The 21666-nt window shown below is 39.7% G+C and overlaps 1 protein-coding gene across 2 annotated transcripts; it reads left to right on the forward strand.

The window, feature by feature from the left end:
- The first annotated feature begins 5682 nt into the window (after positions 1–5682).
- On the forward strand, positions 5683–20288 carry EDA25 (CCAAT-binding factor). 2 transcript variants are annotated; one of them, XM_082909342.1, is made up of 16 exons: positions 5683–6637; positions 7696–7771; positions 8226–8345; positions 12391–12466; positions 12680–12748; positions 12886–12966; positions 13262–13333; positions 14178–14270; positions 14489–14647; positions 16190–16273; positions 16428–16575; positions 17021–17106; positions 17312–17394; positions 17497–17868; positions 18373–18595; positions 19353–20288. In XM_082909342.1, the coding sequence occupies exons 1-16, from the start codon at positions 5986–5988 to the stop codon at positions 19989–19991; spliced, it is 3033 nt and encodes a 1010-aa protein (XP_082765468.1). In that variant the 5' UTR covers positions 5683–5985; the 3' UTR covers positions 19992–20288. The 2 variants fall into 2 exon arrangements, with proteins under 2 accessions (XP_082765468.1, XP_082765469.1); XM_082909343.1 differs by lacking the exon at positions 14178–14270.
- The last annotated feature ends 1378 nt before the right edge of the window (positions 20289–21666 follow it).

Raw genomic sequence — 21666 nt, forward strand, 5'->3', positions numbered from 1 at the left:
CTTATTTTATTTTGTTTACTTTGTATATAGGGCTAAGTCCCTTTTTGTTTATCTGAACCTGTGGTAACGCAAGAGTGTCGTCATAATATATGTAAATATAAGTTTAAATTTTCTGTCCCATGTAAGTCTAAACAATTCTATAGATATTGTATATTTGTTATTTGCTTCCGCTAGCCCCTCATACTATGAATCTGTCTCAGAGGCCTTCGGTAATCTTAGAATTATTGGCCAATTATGACACTAAATTTATAAGAGCGGATTTGGGTCGTGATAGTTTAAGTACTTGTAAAAGTGCTAATAAGAAAAACTGGACAATACAAAATTATTTTAAGTAATTAATTAATTGGGATGTGTGCAAATAAAATAGTAATGCATGTACTTGTGATAAAATCAAAATGAAAGCAACTAATTCACACTTGTATATAAACAAACAAAACCAAAAGAGCAAATAACAATTCATTAAAAATAAATAAATCAAAATCCAAACAAGTACACATTAAAAGAAAAAAAAAATAAAAAACAGTGATAATGACTTGAAAAACAAAATTTCCATTTAAAAAACTCAACTTAATTGTTATATAGTGATAGAACAAATAATTATAAACTAGGCGCGATCGTGTATCGGGTTAAGTTAGGTGGTCTCTCATTGCTCATCGGTCTAAATTTAGGCGAATTGAGAAAAATCAATTCGCATCCGTTTGCTTAGTTACCAGATGCAGATTGAGCAGACCATGTGAATGGATGAGGATCAGGTTGGCAGTTTGGAATTTACTGTTTTAGGCTTCTTTTCAGACTATTTTCTAGTAATTCTTTACTGTTTTGGGCCTTATTTTTATTATAACTTTCATATTTCATAAATAGTTATAATTACTACTTGATAAAAGGTCAATTTTTAACACAAAGCATAAATCACAATATCATTTTCTAAAATGCTAACAAACAAAAAACAAATTGTCATGCTTTGAAATTAAAAAAAAAAAAAAACAATCATCAATGCATTACTATTAATTTTGGGAGTTTTTTTGATAAATCCACTTTCTAAGAGATTTATTCCATCCAACCCATATTCTTTTTGACTATTCCATTAGGTCCTATTTGAGATAAGAAGACCAAAATATCCTTTTCATCTACTAATGTTCCATTTAGTTCACATTATTTTCTTATGCTTCAATAAGTCCTATGGGTGACATAATTACCAAAATACCCCTAATGTGAATGTTCACACTGTCAATGTGAATGTTCATATCGTCAATGTGTAGGGGCCTAGCCCATGTCGATCCTCATGGGTGCCCGAAAAAATTTGAGTCGGGTCGGGGCGGGCCTGACCCATTCACAATGTGAATATTCACATTAACATATTAATATTCACATTAATAGGAATGTAAAATTGGCCCGCGTCCCGTGGCGGCGCGAAACCTGCTCGCGTCCCATGAGCGGCCTGGGACGGGCCCGGGACGGCCTGTCGACAATTTGAATATTCACATTGACATGTTAACATTCACATTGATAAGAGTATAAAATTGGTCCGCGGCCCATGGGCGGCCAAAAGCCCGCCCACGGCCCGGGGCGGGCCCGGCCCGGCCCGTTGACAATGTGAATATTCACATTGACATGTTAACATTCACATTGATAGGAGTGTAAAATTAGCCCGCGTCCTGTGGCGGCGCGAAACCCGCCCGCGGCTCATGGGCGGCCCGGGGCGGGCCCGTTGACAATGTGAATATTCACATTGACATGTTAACATTCACATTGATAAGAGTATAAAATTGGCCGGCGGGCCCGGCCCGGTCACATTGACATGTTAACATTCACATTGATAGAAGTGTAAAATTAGCCCGTGCCTCGTGGCTGCCTGAAACACGCCCACGACCCATGGGCGGCCCGGGGCGGGCATGGCCATTTTTTTTACCAAAATTTTATTATTTTTCACAAAAAAAGACACTAGGCCTCTGCGCGGGTTGGACCTCGGACCGAGCATTGAATGGGCCTTAACTGGGTCGATGGCCTGGGCCGGCCCACGGGCCAAAAAATTAGGCCCAGGCCCTAGCCCTGGCACAAGGGTATTCAGGCTTTGGATGGGTCGATGGATCGAACCTCGGGTCGGGCTAGTGGGCTTGGGCCTAGCCTCGAGCTTAGGTCAGGCTTGGGCGGGCCTGACTATTTTTTTTTAATTCTTTTTAATTTTTTCTACCAAAATTTTATTATTTTTCACAAAAAAATACATTGCGTCTCGGGCGGGCTGGGCCTCGGACAGAGGCTTGAATGGGCCTTAAGCGGGCCGATGGGCGGGCCGGGCTATAAAGTGATGACCTAGGCCCTAACTTAGGGTCTCGGACATACTCGGGCTCGGATCGAAACGAGCCTGCCCCGGGCCTTGGGCGGGCTTCGGGCAGCCCACGGGTCGCGGACCAATTCTACATTCCTATCAATGTGCATTTTAACATGTCAATGTGAATATTCACATTATCAACGGGCTGGGTCGGGCCTACCCCGGGCCGCGGGCAAGCTTCAGGCAGCGAGCAAATTTTACACTCCTATCAATGTTAATGTTAACATGTTAATGTGAATATTCACATTGTCACGGGTCGGGCCAAGCCCGCTGTACAGGGAGTAGATATCTAGGCGAGCCCGCACTCCTTGCTTTCGAGCTTCGTTTCTATCCGATCACCTGCGTGCACAACAGCGGTGAGCTACCCAGCGGTGTGTGGCCGGAAAACCCCTCCGACGATCAAGTTAGCACACACCTGAGGATAGAGAGAATGAGGAGTGAATGGAGTGTAAGTGTTTTTCTTACCAAATGTTCGTCTCTTCGGCATGGGGGGCACAGACTTGCTTATATACCTTCTGTGCCCCAAATCTACTCCCAGTGATTTCTTGACACGTGGTTCTGCTATCCCATCTGTCAGCACAAATCTTGCTGAACATCACCTAACCCAACTGCCAGCCCACTCTATTGGGAGCTCGGCAGCCGGGCTGAATCTTCTCGGCTGTCGACGGTCATGCTGTGTTCCATGCCCAATTGCTCCAGGAACTGAGATCCTTTCCAGCCATGCTCGGCAGCATTCCAGCGGAGCAGACCTTCAGACTGGCCGTACCGGTCAACCAAAGGCCATCCAGCCGGGCTTCTGGCACAAGCTTCTTGACCGGGCTAACGGTGCGAGCCCTTGACCAGGCAACGCAAGTTGCGCGGTTATCACCTGCGCAAATCCAAATGGCTCGGTCCATCTCTGAGCAGCCCCAACTCCGGGCAAATCTAAAGTTATCGCGGCCCAACGCACCATTGGGCCTCCAATTTTTCTCGGCCTCTAACTCGGCCCATAACCGGCTCATAATTCTCCCTCTCACCCGCCTCGGGCTGCGGTCAGGCTTCGGGCCAATTTTACACTCTTATCAATGTAAATGTTAACATGTCAATGTGAATATTCACATTGTCAACGGGCCGGGTCGGGCCCGCCCTAGGTCGTTGGCCAATTTTATACTCTTATCAATGTGAATATTCACATTGTCAACAGGCCGAGTCGGGCCCGCCCCGGGCCGCGCCACAGGCCGTGGCGGGTTTCGGGCAGCCACGAGGCGCGGGCTAATTTTACACTCCTATCAATGTGAATGTTAACATGTCAATGTGAATATTCACATTGTCAACGGGCTGGGCCCTCCCCGGGCCGCGGGCGGGCTTTTGGCCGCCCATGGGTCGCGAGTCAATTTTGTACTCTTATCAATGTGAATGTTAACATGTCAATGTGAATATTCACATTGTCAACAGGCCGGGCCGGGCTTGCCCCGGGCCGCCCATGGGCCGTGGGCGGGTTTTGGGTAGCCACGAGGCGCGGGCTAATTTTACACTCCTAACAATGTGAATGTTAACATGTCAATGTGAATATTCACATTATTAACGGGTGGGGTCGGGCCCGCCCTGGGCTGCTGACCAATTTTATACTCTTATCAATGTGAATGTTAACATGTCAATGTGAATATTCACATTGTCAACGGGTCGGGTCGGGTCGGGTCGGACCCGCCCTGGGCCGTTGGCCAATTTTATACTCCTATCAGTGTGAATGTTAACATGTCAATGTGAATATTCACATTGTCAACGGGCAGGGTCGGGCTCGCCCCGGGCCGCTGGCCAATTTTATACTCCTATCAATGTGAATATTAACATGTCAATGTGAATATTCACATTGTCAACGGGCCGGGTCGGGCCCGCTCTGGGCCATTGGCCAATTTTATACTCTTATCAATGTGAATGTTAACATGTCAATGTGAATATTCACATTGTCAACGGGCTGGGTCGGACCAGCCCTGGGCCACTGGCCAATTTTATACTCTTATCAATGTCAATGTTAACATGTCAATGTGAATATTCACATTGTCAACAGGCTGGGCCGGGCCCGCCCCGGGCCGCCCATGAGCCGTGGGCGGGTTTTGGGCAGCCACGAGGCGCAGACTAATTTTATACTCCTATCAATGTGAATGTTAACATGTCAATGTGAATATTCACATTGTCAATGGGTCAGGCCGGGCCTGCCCCGGGCGGCGGGTGGGCTTTTGGCCGCCCATGGGCCGCGGGCCAATTTTATACTTTTATTAATGTAAATGTTAACATGTCAATGTGAATATTCACATTGTCAACGGGTCGGACCGGGCTTGCCCCGGGCCACCCATGGGCTGCGGGTGGGTTTCGTGCTGCCACGGGACGCGGGCCAATTTTACACTCCTATTAATGTAAATGTTAACACGTCAATGTGAATATTTACATTGTCAACGGGCCGGGCCCGTCCCGGCTCCCGGGCGGGTTTCGGACCGCTCACGGGCCAATTTTACATTCCTACCAATGTGAATTTTAAAATATAAATATTCATATCATAAAATTGTTAATCGTTCAAAAAATATTTATAAGGGTATCAAAATTAAATCTAAGGGCATAAGTGTCTAAGAAAATAGTGTAAATCAAGAAAAAAGACTTTATGGAATAAAACTATACATACATGGGACTAAATGGGTTAAAAAATTCCTTCATGGACTTCTTAAATTAAAACACTTCTAAATTGGATTTATCAATAATTTGCCCATTAATTCTTGAGTGAAAGTTTATCACTACATCTTTACTAAATAATCGGTATGGATTGAGTTGGGTCGAGTGGCCTTCCATCTGCCATCCCTCCAAACTTACTCAGATTAAAAAAAAAAAACATCAACATCTATTCACTCAAATCATTGAAACTACGTATTCTATGGCAAATTAGTTCGGACTATTCGATTTTGACAATTTGAATAGATGCTTGCTCAACAAATTGGGAAAAACAATTCAGGAACTTTGCTACATAATTATATACATGTTAAGTGGACAAGAGTGAAAAGATGAAGGCTTGGTTTGGGAAGTAGGTTGGCTTTTTGGCTTTTTGACTTTTTTGACTATTTTAGCCTGGGCTAAAAAGCTTGGTTTGGGAAGGACTTTTTGGCTTTTTGACTTTTTTGACTTTTTTTTGTGAGAGAAGAATGTAATGATTATAGGTTGGATGTGATGTTTTGTTTGTTATGACTAAAATAGCCTATTTTGTTTTTTGTGACTAAAATAGCCAAAAAAGCTTAAAAATCAACTTGCCAAACAGAGGCTATGTAAGCCCAATGTTTAAAATTAGGCCGAGTTTGAATAAATACAAGATCATTTATTAATACAAGCTTGGCTCAAACTTAGCTCAGTGTCATGGACCGACTCCGATCGTACTACCCTGGGCAAAACGTCACGGAATTGGCCTTGCAGGACAGCCTGGGACACCCAACCCGGCTAATATCCACCCCTAAACGGGCTTGGCTGAGAGAGAGTTAATTTTGAGCCGCACATAATGCCGAATCGGATCACGGGCATGACCCATTTATCTTAACAATATTTGCCGCGAAGTGCTTCAATCAAACCCTAGTTTGCAGAGAGAGTATCATAGACTCGTCACTCCCAAAACCTCACATAGCAGCTCTGCTCTGGCAACAATGGCGATTTCAGATTCCAAGAAACCAGAACGCAGTCAAGACCTAGAGCTCTTGAAATCCGACGTCGTTTCCTTCGCCTCCTCAATCGGCCTCTCCTCCTCTCTCCCTAGTTCCTCCGGCGGCTTCGACGATTCCGATTTCCGCAAAACCGGTCATCTCAAACCCAACAAAAAATCGCAGCCAAACAAGCCTTTAAAGCAACCGAACTCCAATGGCGAAGCAAAACCACAGCTCAACAAGAAGAGAAACAGCAATGAACGGCCTAAACCTAGGGTTTTTCAACCGGTCGATAATTCGAGAGGGTTTGATAAGTTTAAGAACCTTCCGAAGCTTCCATTGATGAAGCCGAGCTCGCTGGGCGTATGGCACGTCGACGAGGCTGAATTGGAGGAGAAAGTCATATCGAAGAAGAAGGTTTTGTTTGGGGATTTGGTGGAGTGGAAGAGATTGGTGGCGGAGAAGAAGGAGCTTGGGGCTAGGTTAATGGCGCAGTACACGCAGGACTATGAATTGTCGAGGGGTCAGAGTGGGGACATAAAGATGCTCACTGCTACGCAGAGGTCGGGGACTGCGGCCGACAAGGTGTCGGCTTTTTCGGTCATGGTTGGCGAGAACCCAATTGCGAACATGAGATCACTTGATGCTCTTTTGGGTAATTCATTTATTGTTATCAGTTTGTGTGATTTTGAGTTTAGTTGAAGAAAAAGTTTTTTAATTGTATGCTTTAATGGGTAACGGTGTCACTGGGTTTGTCAATTCCAGTAAGATAATTTTAGAGCAAGACAAGTTCACAATAGAAACTATAAATGACTTGGTATTGTTGGAGGAGGACTCTGTGTTCCATCTTTCGCTGCATCCTGAGCTTGCTTGAGAGTTGTTGGATTTACTGGGGGGAGCATTCGATATGATATCCCCAATTCATTTTACTGTTATCAATTTGTGTAATTTTGAGTTCAGAATAGTTTTTATATGTCTGTACTTTGTATTGAGGTGGTTGGGAAGTTGAAGAGAAAGGTTTTAATTGTAGGATTGGACTGTGGTGTGTGCTTTAATGATAGAAGCGTCAATGGGTTTCTCAAATTCAGTAATGTAATTTTAGTTCACTGAAAATAGAGCAAGACAAGTTCACAGCAGAAACTAGAAATGACTTGGTATAGCGGAGGAGGAGTCTGTCTGCCATCTTTTGAGCTTGCTTGAGAGTTGTTGGCTTTGTTGATTTGCTTGGTTTGGGTTGATTGGGTCATGCTGCCCAGTTGTTTTGGGGGTTGGAGCACGGTGGTGTGAGGGAGGGGGCAAGGAAAGATAAGGTGCAGCCACGTGTTATGAGCTAGAGAGGAATAGTGGAATGGGCAGTCATCTGCTGGAGTGAAAATTGGAGTATTCAAATTAAAAAGCACACTTTGCTGAATTTATGTTAGATTGGTTGGTGGAAACCTTTCATTTCAAGCTGGATTATTTACATATAGATTTTTTTGGTTATCATGATCATTTCAATCTAGCTATTTCGACCTTCTAGAATTTATTTTAAGTATTTTGTGCTGAAGGGAGCTTACATGCACATTTAAACTTTTATTTTTTATATTTATGTTTCCAACTGATTCTAATTTGTTATTGGCAGTCAATCACTGCCATATTCTGTTAATATTCTAAATGGACTTAGTGCATCATATCCAATAATTTGCTATTAAAGTAGTTAACAATGTGATGCAGGAATGGTGACATCAAAAGTGGGAAAGCGCCATGCCCTAACGGGGTTTGAAGCTCTAAAAGAACTCTTTATTTCAAGGTTCTCTCTGTGTGTGTGTGTGTGTGTGTGTGTGTGTGAGTGTGTGCACACGCATGCTTGTGTGCATAGTTAGTAAATGTAATTTATTGTTGTGTCGTGCTTATGTCTTTGGGTTTGGATCTGCAGGCACAAAAATATTGGATTGGCCACTAACTTTATCCACCCCTGCTTTTACTTGTTTGATGTTTTCTTGTCATGAATTGATAATATGCTTTTTAATGATATAATGAGACTAGTTATTCTGAAAGTATGGAAACAGATTATAATAGTTGCTGTGTTATGCTGCCACCATACTCAATATGAGATTGCCTGTGTGCGCGGGGGTGGGTGTGCCTGGTCTTCTCTTAGATTCGTGTCCCAATGGTTTCAATATAATTTGGATCTGACCGTACAGAAAAATTTTGGGTACATGCCACTGATGCAATATTTTAATGTTTGTACTGTTTCTTTCCAGTCTGTTACCTGATCGCAAATTGAAGACACTTTTCCAGCGGCCTTTAAATCATCTTCCGGAGTCAAAAGATGGTTACTCTCTACTACTTTTTTGGCATTGGGAGGAATGCCTAAAGCAGAGGTATCTATGAACCTGTTTCTTCTTTTTTTACACTTGAACCAATAGCTAGGCATGGCATGTCCATTCTTTTTCATAACTTGTGTAAGTAGTCATCATAATCAAACTTAATGATGATGAGGTTTGGAGTTATCAGATGCTACAGACTAAATTATAGAAGATAGGGGTTTGAGTTCATTGGATATCACAACACTTGAGGAAGAAAACTAAGTGATAGGCAGAAATGTGTTAGAATTTACCATTCCCACTCACCTACTACACTCCACCTACCACCAATTTACCCTCACCTACTCCTCACCTACTACCCAAACCCTCTCCTATATAATGCCACTCTGATTTGTAATACAATAAATCAATATAACAATCTTGTAGAACATCAATCAATAATAATACATATATTCATGGTATCAGAGCAGGTTTAGAACCTGGTATTTTCGCTTCCCCGGCGGGCGGTAATCTCACCTTAGCCGCCCGCCGGACCTCAACCTAGTCCGCTAGAATTTTGCTACACATACCTTCACTTTGCTTCACCACCTTTGCCTCGCTTCTGAAATAAAAGACAGCCACCACACCACCAATCACCGCTACTCCCACGGCACCCATCTCATTGGTGTTCAATAGTTTAGTTGTCATTGGTGTTCAAACTCCAAACTGCATCAGACAGACTGTCTTTGATGCTGTAACATTGGATTACAAAAATGTTACTGTTATTGTTGATGCCACAGCTGCTGCCACACCTGACGTACATGTTGGTTGTTCGCGAGCATGACCCACTTGGAAGGGATGTTGAGCTCTTCCGTCGGCACCCATCTCACCCGCCTCTCCATCCAGCCTCATACCTGCCATGCGCCGTCCCTCTCCTTCACTTCTCTCGCCGACAACGTCTTCACCTCCGCCGTCTCTCCTCCACATCACGGCCGGCAACAGCCGCCAGCGCTACCAACCATAACCTCGGCCTCTATCAGATCGGCACGTGTCTCTTCCCTAGTTGCTTCCCAGTCACCGCCAGCCCAACCACCACGCCGCCACTCGCGGCAGCCACCGCCGCCGACCTGTGCACCGACCCGCCACCACGCTGTTCACCTCGTCGTCCGTATCTCTACTAGCGACGGTCACTGGAATTGGACCCCAAACACTGCCAGATGGATCCTTCTTCTCCTACATCTCTTTTATTTTTTTATTTTATCGTTGATGATAATGATGACCTTAAGTATAGCTTTTAGTTTTTTAAAATAAAAAAAATAAAAAAATAAAAAAATACACAAGCACTATCTCTCTCGATCGAATCTTTTCGTTTTTCTTCCACTAGGTGGCTGACTCACTTTCACGTGGTCTGTCTTTTTCTCACAAAGCACATACACTAACACATCCACTCACCTTTCTTTCTTTTCCTTCCTTTACCCTCTTTTCCTTTCTTTTATTTGATTTAAACACTGGCTGTCACCCACTCACTTCACTCTTTTTTTATTTTATTTAAAAAAAAAAAAAAAAAAAAAAACAGAAGAAGAAGAACTGCACACCACACTATTTTATTCATGTTGGGGCTCACTCCGATCACCATTTTACACAAAAAAAAAAAAAAAAAAAAAAAAAAAACACACACCAAAACAAAACATCCACACCCACAGTGGGATTTTTTCTTCTCTACTCTGCTGCAGGTCTCTTCTTCTTGCCTCCGTCCTGAGCAGCCCTTGACGGTGTTGCCTCCGGCTTTCCCCCGCCACCGAGCACATTTACTCCCTGCTCCTCCACTGCCACATATGGCGGCCCTCCAAATCGGAACATCACGGTGGCCTTCCGCTTCAGCTCCTTGTTTTCTGCCCTTAGCACGCTTATCTCTGCTCGCGCATCCTTATACATGCGTTGGAGCAGAGCCAGCTGGGAATTTAAATGCTGTACCTCATTTGTCCTACTCTGCAGCCGGTTCGACAAATTTGTGACCGCCGTCATGGTTTCCACTCATGACTTCAGAGTATACTGATTAGCCTCAATATCAGTTTGCACCGCCATTTTTTGCTCCACCGACCGCATCGGAAAGTTCAATGGAACAAAACCAGAGGTGTTTGGTTGCGGTTCACTGGCCACCGCACCAGTTATTTCTCCTGTGGGCTCGTTCAGTTCTGGAAAGAGCGTGAGCAGGTTCTGGGTAGCTGGACGGGAAGACGAGGCCATGTTTTTGGGTTGCCAAGTGTTTCAGAGAAGGGTTGGTCTCCGGGTGTTTCAAGATTTGCAGAGACAAGCTCTCCGAGCGTTCTGAGGTTTCAGACTAGTATGCACAGCCTTCGCCTCAACCTTGTTTTAAATAGCCAGGGCCAGCCACGCGCATCGCGCGCCTCTTGACGCCAAACGACAAACGGGCACGCCAACCAAGACACTCACGTGCCTCGCCATCATGTCCGGCGCACTTTTTGATAAATTGGGCACGCCTTTTGATGGCACGTCTTTTTAAAAAATTGAGCGCACCTTTTGAGGATGCGATTTTTTAAGGGGTCCGACAAGACTCTGTAAACTGTCCCGACATTGATTCCGGTTAGCTCCTTTATGGGTCCGACAAGACTCTGTAAACTGTCCCGACATAGATTCCGGTTAGTTTCTACAAGGGTCCGACAAGACTCTGTAAACTGTCCCGACATAGATTCCGGTTAGTTTCTACACGGGTCCGACAAGACTCTGTAAACTGTCCCGACATTGATTCCGGTTAGTTTCTACAAGGGTCCAGCAAGACTCCGTAAACTGTCACAACAACTGTCACAACAGTGTCTGCTACAACGGTCCGACATGACCCCATAAACTGTCTTCTACAACGGTCCGACATGACCCCATAAACTGTCATCTACAACGTTATGACACCACCATACAGTGTCCTCTACCCCGTTATGACACCACCATACAGTGTCTTCACCAACGGTCTGACACGACCATACAGTGTCTCCTATCTTTTTTTTTTTTTTTTTTATTATTTATTTTTATGTATTATCTTGTTTTGTTCCTCTCTCCAAACTCAAGTTGGTTAGTTTCTATCCTCCTTGAGTTTGCGGGGGGCTGTTAGAATTTACCATTCCCACTCACCTACTACACTCCACCTACCACCAATTTACCCTCACCTACTCCTCACCTACTACCCAAACCCTCTCCTATATAATGCCACTCTGATTTGTAATACAATAAATCAATATAACAATCTTGTAGAACATCAATCAATAATAATACATATATTCAATGCTACATAGTTTTGGAAATATTTACCAGAATTTCTTTAGGTTATGTAAAGAGCAGCGCTAGTCTTTCATAATTAGCTTCCTGTACTCATCCTTTTCAGTGCATGAGAATTTGAAAATACTTTGAAAATGGATCACAAGAAGCTGAAAGTGGAGTACTCACACTCTACCACATGTAAATATGAAATGAATTGAATATGAAATATCTTAACAACTCCGCCCTTGTTATAAAGGCTCACAATTGGACTTGTAAAACTTTAGTGATAATTGAAGTTAGTAAGGTGCTAATCTAATTCCAAAACCCCTTTTCCAATACCCATTCCTTAAAATGATCAAAAGTACAAGGTGCATAAGTGGGGCTGCAAATGAACTGAGCTGTTCGCCAATAGGCTTGGTTCGGCTCGTTAAGGGCTCGGCTCGTTTAGTAAACGAGCCTCGAGCTCAAGCTCCAGCTCGAATAAACTCAGTTCATTTATCTTTATTTAAATTATAAAATAAATATATTATTTATATATTAAATAATATTTTTTATTTAAATAATATTAAAACAAATCTTATTGAGCCGAGCCGAGCCGAGCTCGAGTTTCATTAATATTAACGAGCTGAGCTCGAGCTCGGCTCGGCTCGGCTCGGCTCGTTTGCATCGCTACTCATAAGTAAGAAAAGACATCCTTTTACTCTTTAATCATTTTTTCAATTTGTAAACTAAAGTAAGAAAGGACATGGATTTTGAAGATCATTCATATAAATGTGCTACATGATGTTGGACTGTAGACTCCTTTCCATTAGGTCAATGCTCAGTCATGTATGAATGTATTTTGTTATTGCAGGTATGAACGTTTTGTTGCTGCAGTTGAGGAAGCATCAAGAGATATGTTACCTATACTAAAAGACAAAGCATTGAAGGTTGCTGGTCTATTTATGTTTGTTCGATGCGGTGTCTACCTTATACAAATATAAGCACCCGCTTTTTTTTATTTATTTTATTTTTCAGGCCTTTATGTATACCATCACATATCCACTCTTAGATTGTCAGTCCAAAAACTCTAGATTGTTAACTTATTTTTTCTTCTTGGAATGGTGTGTAATTTTGCATGATGTTTTCTTAATTGTGTTCAGATCATTTACGCATTGTTGAGGAGTAAATCAGAGCAAGAGCGCAAATTGCTTTCGTCACTAGTTAACAAGGTATGTTTGTATGAATTTCACTTTGTTTGAAAATATGAAACATTAAATGTATTAACTTTCATGTTATTATCATTGTGCCTTGAACTTATAGCATTATAGCTTATTTGAATATATTCCCATTTTTTGCTTGCCTACAGCTTGGGGATCCTGAAAATAAGGCTGCATCTAATGCCGATTTTCATTTATCAAAGCTTCTGACTGACCATCCACAAATGAAGGTGAAGTATCTAGTTTTACATTTGTATCTTTGCGAATCTTTTACTTACCATATATATTAATATATATATATTAATTTTCTTTTTGAGGCATTCTTGTTTGTAGAATTAACTGTTTTGATTATTTGTAGATAATATAGCTAGAAATCAGAAAGTTTTGTAATAATAGGACAAGTCAGCTTTCTCATGATTGGGGCAATTAAAAAGGGGGAATAAGTTTCTTAAGGTGTTATATGGTGATGTTAATCTAGCAGGAAGCTGCTTTTTTTATTAACTCGTTTTCCTTCTCTTCATGCAGGCTGTTGTAATTGATGAGGTGGATACTTTTCTCTTTCGGCCTCATTTGGGATTGCGAGCCAAGTATCATACTGTATGTCTAAACTAGTATAATCTTTACCTTTTGAATTTTTACTTGAAACATTTGGGTTGTGTTTTTCTCATGGTTAGTGAAGCATTTTTTTTTGAAGGGGTGTGTTTGTGCACGTTATCAACGGTGTTATTGTAATCGTGTATTCATGCATTTAGGACAATGATTTTTTTATTTTTTTTCTCTTGAAAGATCACTAATACTTGATAATAACTATATATATTATTTTCATTCCTAAATCAAAATTGGGTTCCACTAAAAAATTAAATGTAAATGACAACATTATCATAAATAATTAATAAAAAAGGCAAAGAGGTATATTATTCATACCTAGTGGATTCTTGAACTTCTATAAAAATATTTTGAAAAATGGGACTTAATTGTGCACGCATATTTTTATAGGACTAAATGGTCACTGAGAAGGAAGAGTAAGACTTGCTAAGTGGCCTGCTTATTCGCATATTTCTATAATTGTGTACTTTTCCAATGCTTCTTCATCAAAATATCCTTTCTGGTTGATAGCTGCAAGAATAACAAGGTTGCTTCTAAAATGGAGTTTGTTTACTTCTATGTAGCCATTTTGGCCTTCTCTCCTTAATTGTATCGACTCATAATCTCGTGCCATCATTCATCTTGCTAAGTGGTGATCTTTTAACTGGTTAAAGGTTTTTTTAATATCTGCTAGCCTAAAAGTTATTCAAATTAGTGTGGTACCAATCGATTTCTGAGTTCTATTTGTGGAATAGTAGACCATAGACCCATGATTTTAAACATGATCTTTCTCCATGACTTCACTACTCTTTCAGTGACCTGAACATTATACTGATCTGATCCTGTTCATATGAAGGTAAACTTCTTGAGCCAAATTCGTCTGAGTCACAAAGGAGATGGACCTAAGGTGGCAAAGCGTTTGATTGATGTTTATTTTGCTCTATTTAAGGTATTGAGAGAGCCCATACCTTTATTGGGTTAGTGTTCCATAATTGAGTCTCTAAGTCTGTACCTATCAACTGCCTTACCTTTTTTCTGGAAAAAGTTTTGTCCTGTATCCCAATATCAGGCCATCTCTGCTGTATTCCGTGGTTATTGATGCACTCTTATTGTTGTGCATCATATAATTTTTTGAAATTTGATTGTTGTTGAACTTTTCTATTTCAGGTACTTATTTCTGAGGCTGATGGGAGTCTTAAGACAGACAAAAACAGGAAAGAAGAGGATAAGAAAGCTTCCAGTTCTTCCAAAGATAGTAAAGTAAAAAGCCAGCCCTCAGAATCTCATGCTGAAATGGACTCACGATTGCTAACAGCTCTCCTGACGGTTAGTCCAAAGACTTATTGTTTCTGCTTAAAAAGTTTTACTACATGCGATATATCAGCTCCTCTATAAAGGCTGCTGAGCTATACATTCTAACTCTTCAAAGAAGTCTCATCTGACACACTCAGCCTCATAATTTTTCTTGTCATTCATGAGTTGCTAGAAGTTGGTGTAAATGAATTCTAACATCTTTCTGAGAATTTCTGAACTTTAGGTGTTCTGCCTATAATTTCATGCTCAATTTTAATTGTTGAGAGATGTTTCTATGATTCTTAGGTATGTGCATTTCATTATTCATTGAGGCCAATTCTTAAAGGATAACAAGGTTGATTACTGCTAATTTGCAAAAATATCTGAGATTTTGAGAATTGGTATCACTTTTTTTTTTGACACATGGTTTTGGGTCTATATCACATGGACTTGGGTACAGGTGTCTAGTGTGGGTGTTTGTCTAAGTGCCCAATTCATCTAATTCTCATGTCCAAGGACACTGGGACACAAAAATATTCATATTTCTTAATATGTTTCTTTTTATTTTCTAGGGTAAAATGGTGTTCACTAAGAAGCACGAACACGAACACGGACACGGATGCGGACACGTAACACGACATGGATACAACACTGACACATAGACAACAATTTTCAAAAAAATACAGGACACGACACGTGGGGGACACGCACAGAATATGTAATTTTATATATTTATTATATATCATATATATGAACATATCATTCTAAGACAATAACCTTGAGGTTATGGGTTCAAGTCTTGGGACCACAACTTTACGCATTATGCCAAAAAGGTTAGGTGTCTACTGAATCTTTCCCCTCCCAAACACACATTAATGTGTACTTATTGGGCGTTGTTTTTTTATCATTCTAAGACAATAAATAAATACAATATAACACTAACTTCTATAAATTGACATTATTTTTCTTTTATCATTTTATTATAAGTTATTTTGTTCAAACTTACAATTAGTTTCGTGTGTGTCTAGTCAATGGAGACATGTCCTCCAGGTTTCCAAAGAGTGTCCAAGTCTAATTTTTTTTAAAAAAATTAGGACATGTTTGGATGAGTGTTACATGTTGGGAGAGTGTCCAATGAATAGCGGTGTCCGACACGGACACGACATAGATACGCACCTTTTTAGAAGTGTTTGTGCTTCTTAGGGTGTTCACAAGAGTGCCATAGAGCATTTCATACAGAATATGGGGTTTTTTACTCTCATGTTGAAGAAGCATTTCATACAGATAGGTGAATGTCCAATCTGTTGCACCCTCTTCTTGTGGTAGCCAATTTTTACTCTCATGTTGAAGAAGCAGCATGGTGTTGGAGTTTTAATGAAATGTGACGTTTCTTATAAAATAATACCATGGAAAGAAAGTGTCAAAAAATGGTAGAAAGTTTTCATCATATGATGATAATTTACATACATTTTACATGTTCACATTACTATCAGCTCTATTTTACTTTGGTGCAAGAGAAACCTCACTCCAAAACTTGTTCAGGGCTTACTTGTGTCCTTTTTCCTTTTCACTCAGGGAGTCAATAGAGCATTTCCTTTTGTTTCTAGTAATGAAGCTGATGACATTATTGAGGTGCAAACACCAATGCTCTTCCAGCTGGTAAGCTCATGAGCTTCTTGTTAATTCATTTCTTCCGAGTACGGGAAAGCCTTATTTTATAATGTATTATGTTTTATCACTGGAGATATGGATTTGAATATTGTTAGAGATCATATAGGCATCTGAATCTCAAAATTATCACCTACATCTGCAGGTTCATTCAAAAAACTTCAATGTAGGAGTTCAAGCCTTAATGCTTCTTGATAAGATCTCATCCAAAAATCAAATTCTTAGTGATCGGTTTTACCGTGCCTTGTATTCAAAACTTCTACTTCCAGCTGCCATGAATTCTTCCAAGGCAAGTGTGTTTTGTTACTTTTGTTTGAAATACATTGCAGCTTTATGTGTTTCTTTATGCTTTGCAAGGAATTTTAGGAAATTACTTTTATGGAAAGCCCAACAATAGAGTATTGATGGTGTTTATAATTTCTAGAATTCCTTGTTAAATATGTTATAAGAATCTGAGATGCCTTCTGTCATTTGAGATTAATCTACAAATCCTTTTCATTATTTCAATGTTGAGATGTGGACGGTGTTTGAGTCATAAGATGATAATAAACTAAAATAATGCCAGCGCCTTCTTTCCTGTCTGTCACCTTCCAATGTTTCATTTTATTTTATTTTTTTGATATTTTACTTGTTTCTGTTCTGTATCTTGATTTAGTATGATCAGAATGGTATTCGAGTAGCTAATTCTTCTTTTTCCCTTTCTAATTTTTTTGGGTTCATGGATTACATTTCAGGAAGAGATGTTTATTGGGCTACTCTTGAGGGCTATGAAGAATGATATTAATTTAAAGAGAGTATCAGCCTTTGCAAAGCGTTTATTGCAGGTGAGTGATGAAACATGTTCTTACCTTGTTTTGCCCTTAATGCTCGTGTTTGTCTCTAGCAAGTATATAATCTCCACTTTATCATGTGGGACTTGATTTCTTTCTTTGCTCCTGTTTGGAGCAAGTTGAAATTGTTTAAGATAATGAGGAAGAGGCAATGATTGATCTAAGTTTAGGGTTTTTAACTGGCTATAATCTTTGACAGGTTGCCCTTCAGCAGCCACCTCAGTATGCCTGTGGATGTCTTTTTCTCCTCTCGGAAGTCCTTAAAGCAAGGCCACCTCTATGGTACCACTGGTTTTGAATGTTAATATGGCAAGCACCAAGTTGGTTCTTGTCTTGGTTGATGAAGACTCTTCCATTCTCATTAACGTTACTCTTATAATTCAGGCACATGGCACTCCAGAATGAGTCAGTTGATGAAGATCTTGAGCATTTTGAAGATATTGTAGAAGAAACCAAAAATGAAGTATGCACCAAATCAAATGAACCAGATAATGCCATTGAAACTGTTTGTGCTGGTGATAACACTGAGACTGACAGTGATTCCTCGCAAGATGAAGGTGTTTCTCCTACTTATGACTTTGATAGTGATGTTTCAAATGGAGCAGATGATGATGACTTGCTTGTTGGACGTGGTTTAGAAGATGTGAAGGAATCCAAAACAATGTCTGATAAAACTAGGCAGCAACCTCAAGTACCCAACACAAAGACTTCATTGCCCGGAGAGTACGACCCGCGGCACAGGGAGCCTTCTTATTGGTAATTCCATCTTCTTTGTATTGTATTTGAACATGTGTGCTTCAAGGGATTGCAAAATGCCCTTTCTCTTTACTTGAAAAAATCAACCCCTTCCATGTTTTCTGATGAAATTGCTGTGCAATGAAAAAGGCATTGGGGCCTGTTTGGTGTATAGTTTCTTGCAAGCTAAAATCTAATAATTGGAAAGTAGATGTTTAAATCACCCTTCCGTGCTTTTTAATAGTAAACTTTTTTCAGCTTTTTAAGCTAATTATGCCTCATAAATTATAAGCAAAAGTTGCACCAAGTACTCTGATACAAATTTCCAAAAAAGAAGAAGAAGAAAAGGCTATAAGCAGCCTCATAAGTTTGCACCAAACAAGGCCTTTGTATGAAAGTAGTTTAGCTAAAGCCTTATATTTTTGTGCACAACTTTACCCTATGTTTTAGGTACCTTCAATTTTTTCTATCATGGCATCATATTTCTATTTCAGTTCTGTTAATTTCGGTTTTATGTATCAACAGCAATGCAGATCATGTAAGCTGGTGGGAGCTTACAGTTCTGTCTTCACATGTGCACCCATCGGTTGCTACCATGGCTAGAACCATTCTTTCCGGGGTCAACATTGTGTACAATGGAAATCCATTAAATGATCTTTCACTTGCTGCTTTCCTAGACAAGTTCATGGAGAAGAAACCAAAGCAGAGCACATGGCATGGTGGTTCCGAGATTGAACCTGCCAAAAAGGTTGGTTATTTACATTACAGTTTTATGGTGGAAGTTTGCGTCAGATTTCCTGGTTCTTTGTGAAGCTTTCAGATGTTATTTTCTATGGTTAACACTTTAATCTTATCCGACTTTTATAGAAACCCTTTTTGGTGGGGTTTGACAATGTTTTGTTAGCAGGTTTTTTGTTGGTTTTTTCATCTTTAGAAATTTTTAGGCTGTGTTTGGTTGGGAGATTTAGGGAGAGATTTGTAAAGGGAAACGGAAAATGTGTGTAAAATTAGGTGAAATGTAGATATATTTTATTTACATTTCACTTACCTTTACCTTTCCCTTTTCAAATCCCCCAACCAAACACAGCCTTAGATTCTGCTAGACTAGATGGACCTAAAAAGTAAAAATGATATATATATTTTTTGAGAAAAAGTCCACTACAGACAAAAAGAAGCTAAATTAAAAGAACTACTTTTTTGTTTTTCATTTTTTAGTGAACTTTGTTTTAGAGTTTTTTTTAAAAAAAAATTGTTTACTTTCAGATTCTTCTAGATTAGATGGACTCAAAAAGAAAAAGAATTTGACACAAATGTAGGACAATTTCACTAAAGGCAAAAAAGATTAGAAAAAAAGTGATTTTTTTAGTTGATGCCTGGAATTAGAGTAGGTTTTTATGCGTGGTTGAGTTTTGAGTTTTAATGTTGTAGCACTTCCACAATAGGTATGACTGGTATTTTAATTTATGCGATTCATTTGAGATTGCTGACTCTCTCTCTCTCTTCAGCTCGACATGAACCACCAGTTGATTGGTCCAGAGATTCTGTCGTTGGCTGAAATGGATGTGCCCCCAGAAGATCTCGTCTTCCACAAGTTCTATATGAACAAAATGAGCGCCTCAAAGAAGCAAAAGAAAAAGAAGAAGAAGAAAGGAGCAGAGGATGAGGCTGCTGAAGATCTATTTGGTGTTGACGGTGATGATGAGAGTGACAACGAAGAGATTGAGAACATGCTGGACTCAGCTAATCCTTCTTTAGAGGCAGACAGTGATTATGACTATGACGATTTGGATCAAGTTGCCATTGAAGACGATGATGACTTAGTTGGCAATGTAAGTGATGAAGAGATGGACATCCCATCAGATATTGCCGAGGGAGAAGATGATGAGGATGCTAACAATAATGACAGTGGAGGTGAAGATGATGATGTTGATATAGGAGATGCGGATGATGGAAGTGATGAAGGGGAGGAGGATGTATTTGACCAAAGAAAAAAGAAACGGAAGTCCAATAGGCGTCCCGGAGCTTCCCCATTTGCTAGTCTTGAAGAGTATGAGCATCTATTAGATGAGGATGCTCCAACAGAAAACAAATCTGGGGAACAAAAAAAAGCTAGGTCGAAGAAGAAGAGAAAGAAGTCCAAGTAAGTGCAGTTCCTTCTTGGGCTACGCCTTGAGAATGTAGTCATTACATATACTAGTTCATGGAGGGAGGGTTGGACAAAATGTCCAATGAATTTTGTGAGTTTAATTTGTTAGGGTTGAGGAGACATGGGAATGTTGTAATGTAGTATTTTTCTAACTAGCATGAAAAGAAATCTACAAAAGACTTAACTTTTATTGTTTGTCTATTTTTTCACTATAATTTCTTGTGGCTATAGCGGATCAGTTCCTGATTTGCGAACACTATTGGTTGAATTCATAGTCGAGTGGTGTTTTTGACTATTTGTTCTTTTTATTTGTTTTGTGTGAGTATATGTTTTATTGGAGGGTGGAGGGGGTTCAAAAAAGGTGAGAAAACATAGCAAATTGGTTAGGGTTAGGTTAGAGAGGTAGATTAGACCTCATGTTGAATTCGATTGAAGTTGGAATGACTTCTATTCTTAGTGTAGTGCGAGGTGGACTCAAATTTGGGTCGGTCGGGTGTCCATCTCTATTCCGGTGGTTCTACCCATATGGATGTAGGAAACAGTTTGATTTTGTACACTCTTTAACAAGGTGTGTGAACCAAAAAAATAAAAAAATGAAAGTCACTTTAAATGAGATTTAATGCATTATTTTAATTAATTATAAGATGTATGTTAATATGTATAAAATAATTTGTCAAAAAGTGGTGTCTCATGACGCCTGATGTGTAGATATTTTGAGAGTATTTTTAACGGGCTCTCCTTACAAAAAAAATACAAGCCAAATAATTTTTTTTTTTGTTGTTTTGTTTTTGACAAAGGTACATTTGACTTTCGAGCATTCGCATCAAACTAGCTAATATAGTTTTTCAATTAAATTAGTGATACTATTCATAAAAAATAGACGTTCATCAATCTCACTACAGTATCTCGCTAATTTGTGATTACTACAGTATCTCGCTCTACAGTATCTTGCTAATTTATAATTGCTACAGTACCTTGCTATAACAAGCGAGGTATTGTTCATCGCTACAACATGGAGATTAGTGTTATCGAATGTCCGCTTGGAAGGTCAACGGCCAATTTTATTTTTTATTTTTTTCGCATTTTTTAAGAATTATTTTGTTGGTAACTCATCAATTTAATAAAAAAAAGAAAGAATAACAAATACAATAAGAAAATAATATTTTAATAAGATTAATTTAGAATAGAGAGTTTGATACAGTAATATTAAAGAGGTGACTAGCTAAAATAGTAAAATAACTTTTTTAATTATAATTTGATTAAAAATTTGAAAAGACTAATGCGGATGCTCTTAGTGCCATAAGAGCATCAATATCAAACTCATTATTTATTTATGTCAGTTATTTTATACCCAAGAATTAGAAAAGGCATAAAATCGTTGATCCATCGAACTCGGCAACGCAATCGGCAATTTTTATCAAACCCAAATCCCCTCGCTACAAATAACCAGGAACAAAGACTCAGCTATTGGACTGAAATTGGAAACTATTGAGCAACAGTACAATCTCTCTCTCGTCCTCCTCATTTTTTTTTTTCTTTTGATCTCTTAACTTAATATTGAATCAAGAGTTTGAATTGGATTTTGAATGTTGAGTGATGATACATTTACTGAATATTGAATATAGAGTTTCAAGAGTTATGAATTTTCCTTAATTGCTTGCATGGTGCTTGTT

This window comes from Camellia sinensis, chromosome 15, assembly GCF_055761805.1.
Source record: "Camellia sinensis isolate YWXY chromosome 15, ASM5576180v1, whole genome shotgun sequence".
NCBI lineage: Eukaryota > Viridiplantae > Streptophyta > Magnoliopsida > Ericales > Theaceae > Camellia > Camellia sinensis.

Bases quoted from the DNA above. Each gene is read 5' to 3' on its own strand.
- EDA25 (XM_082909342.1), top strand. From the start codon at position 5,986: ATGGCGATTTCAGATTCCAAGAAACCAGAACGCAGTCAAGACCTAGAG. The intron at 12,967-13,261 runs GTGAAGTATCTA...CTCTTCATGCAG, and splicing joins CTGACCATCCACAAATGAAG to GCTGTTGTAATTGATGAGGT. The intron at 13,334-14,177 runs GTATGTCTAAAC...GTTCATATGAAG, and splicing joins TGCGAGCCAAGTATCATACT to GTAAACTTCTTGAGCCAAAT.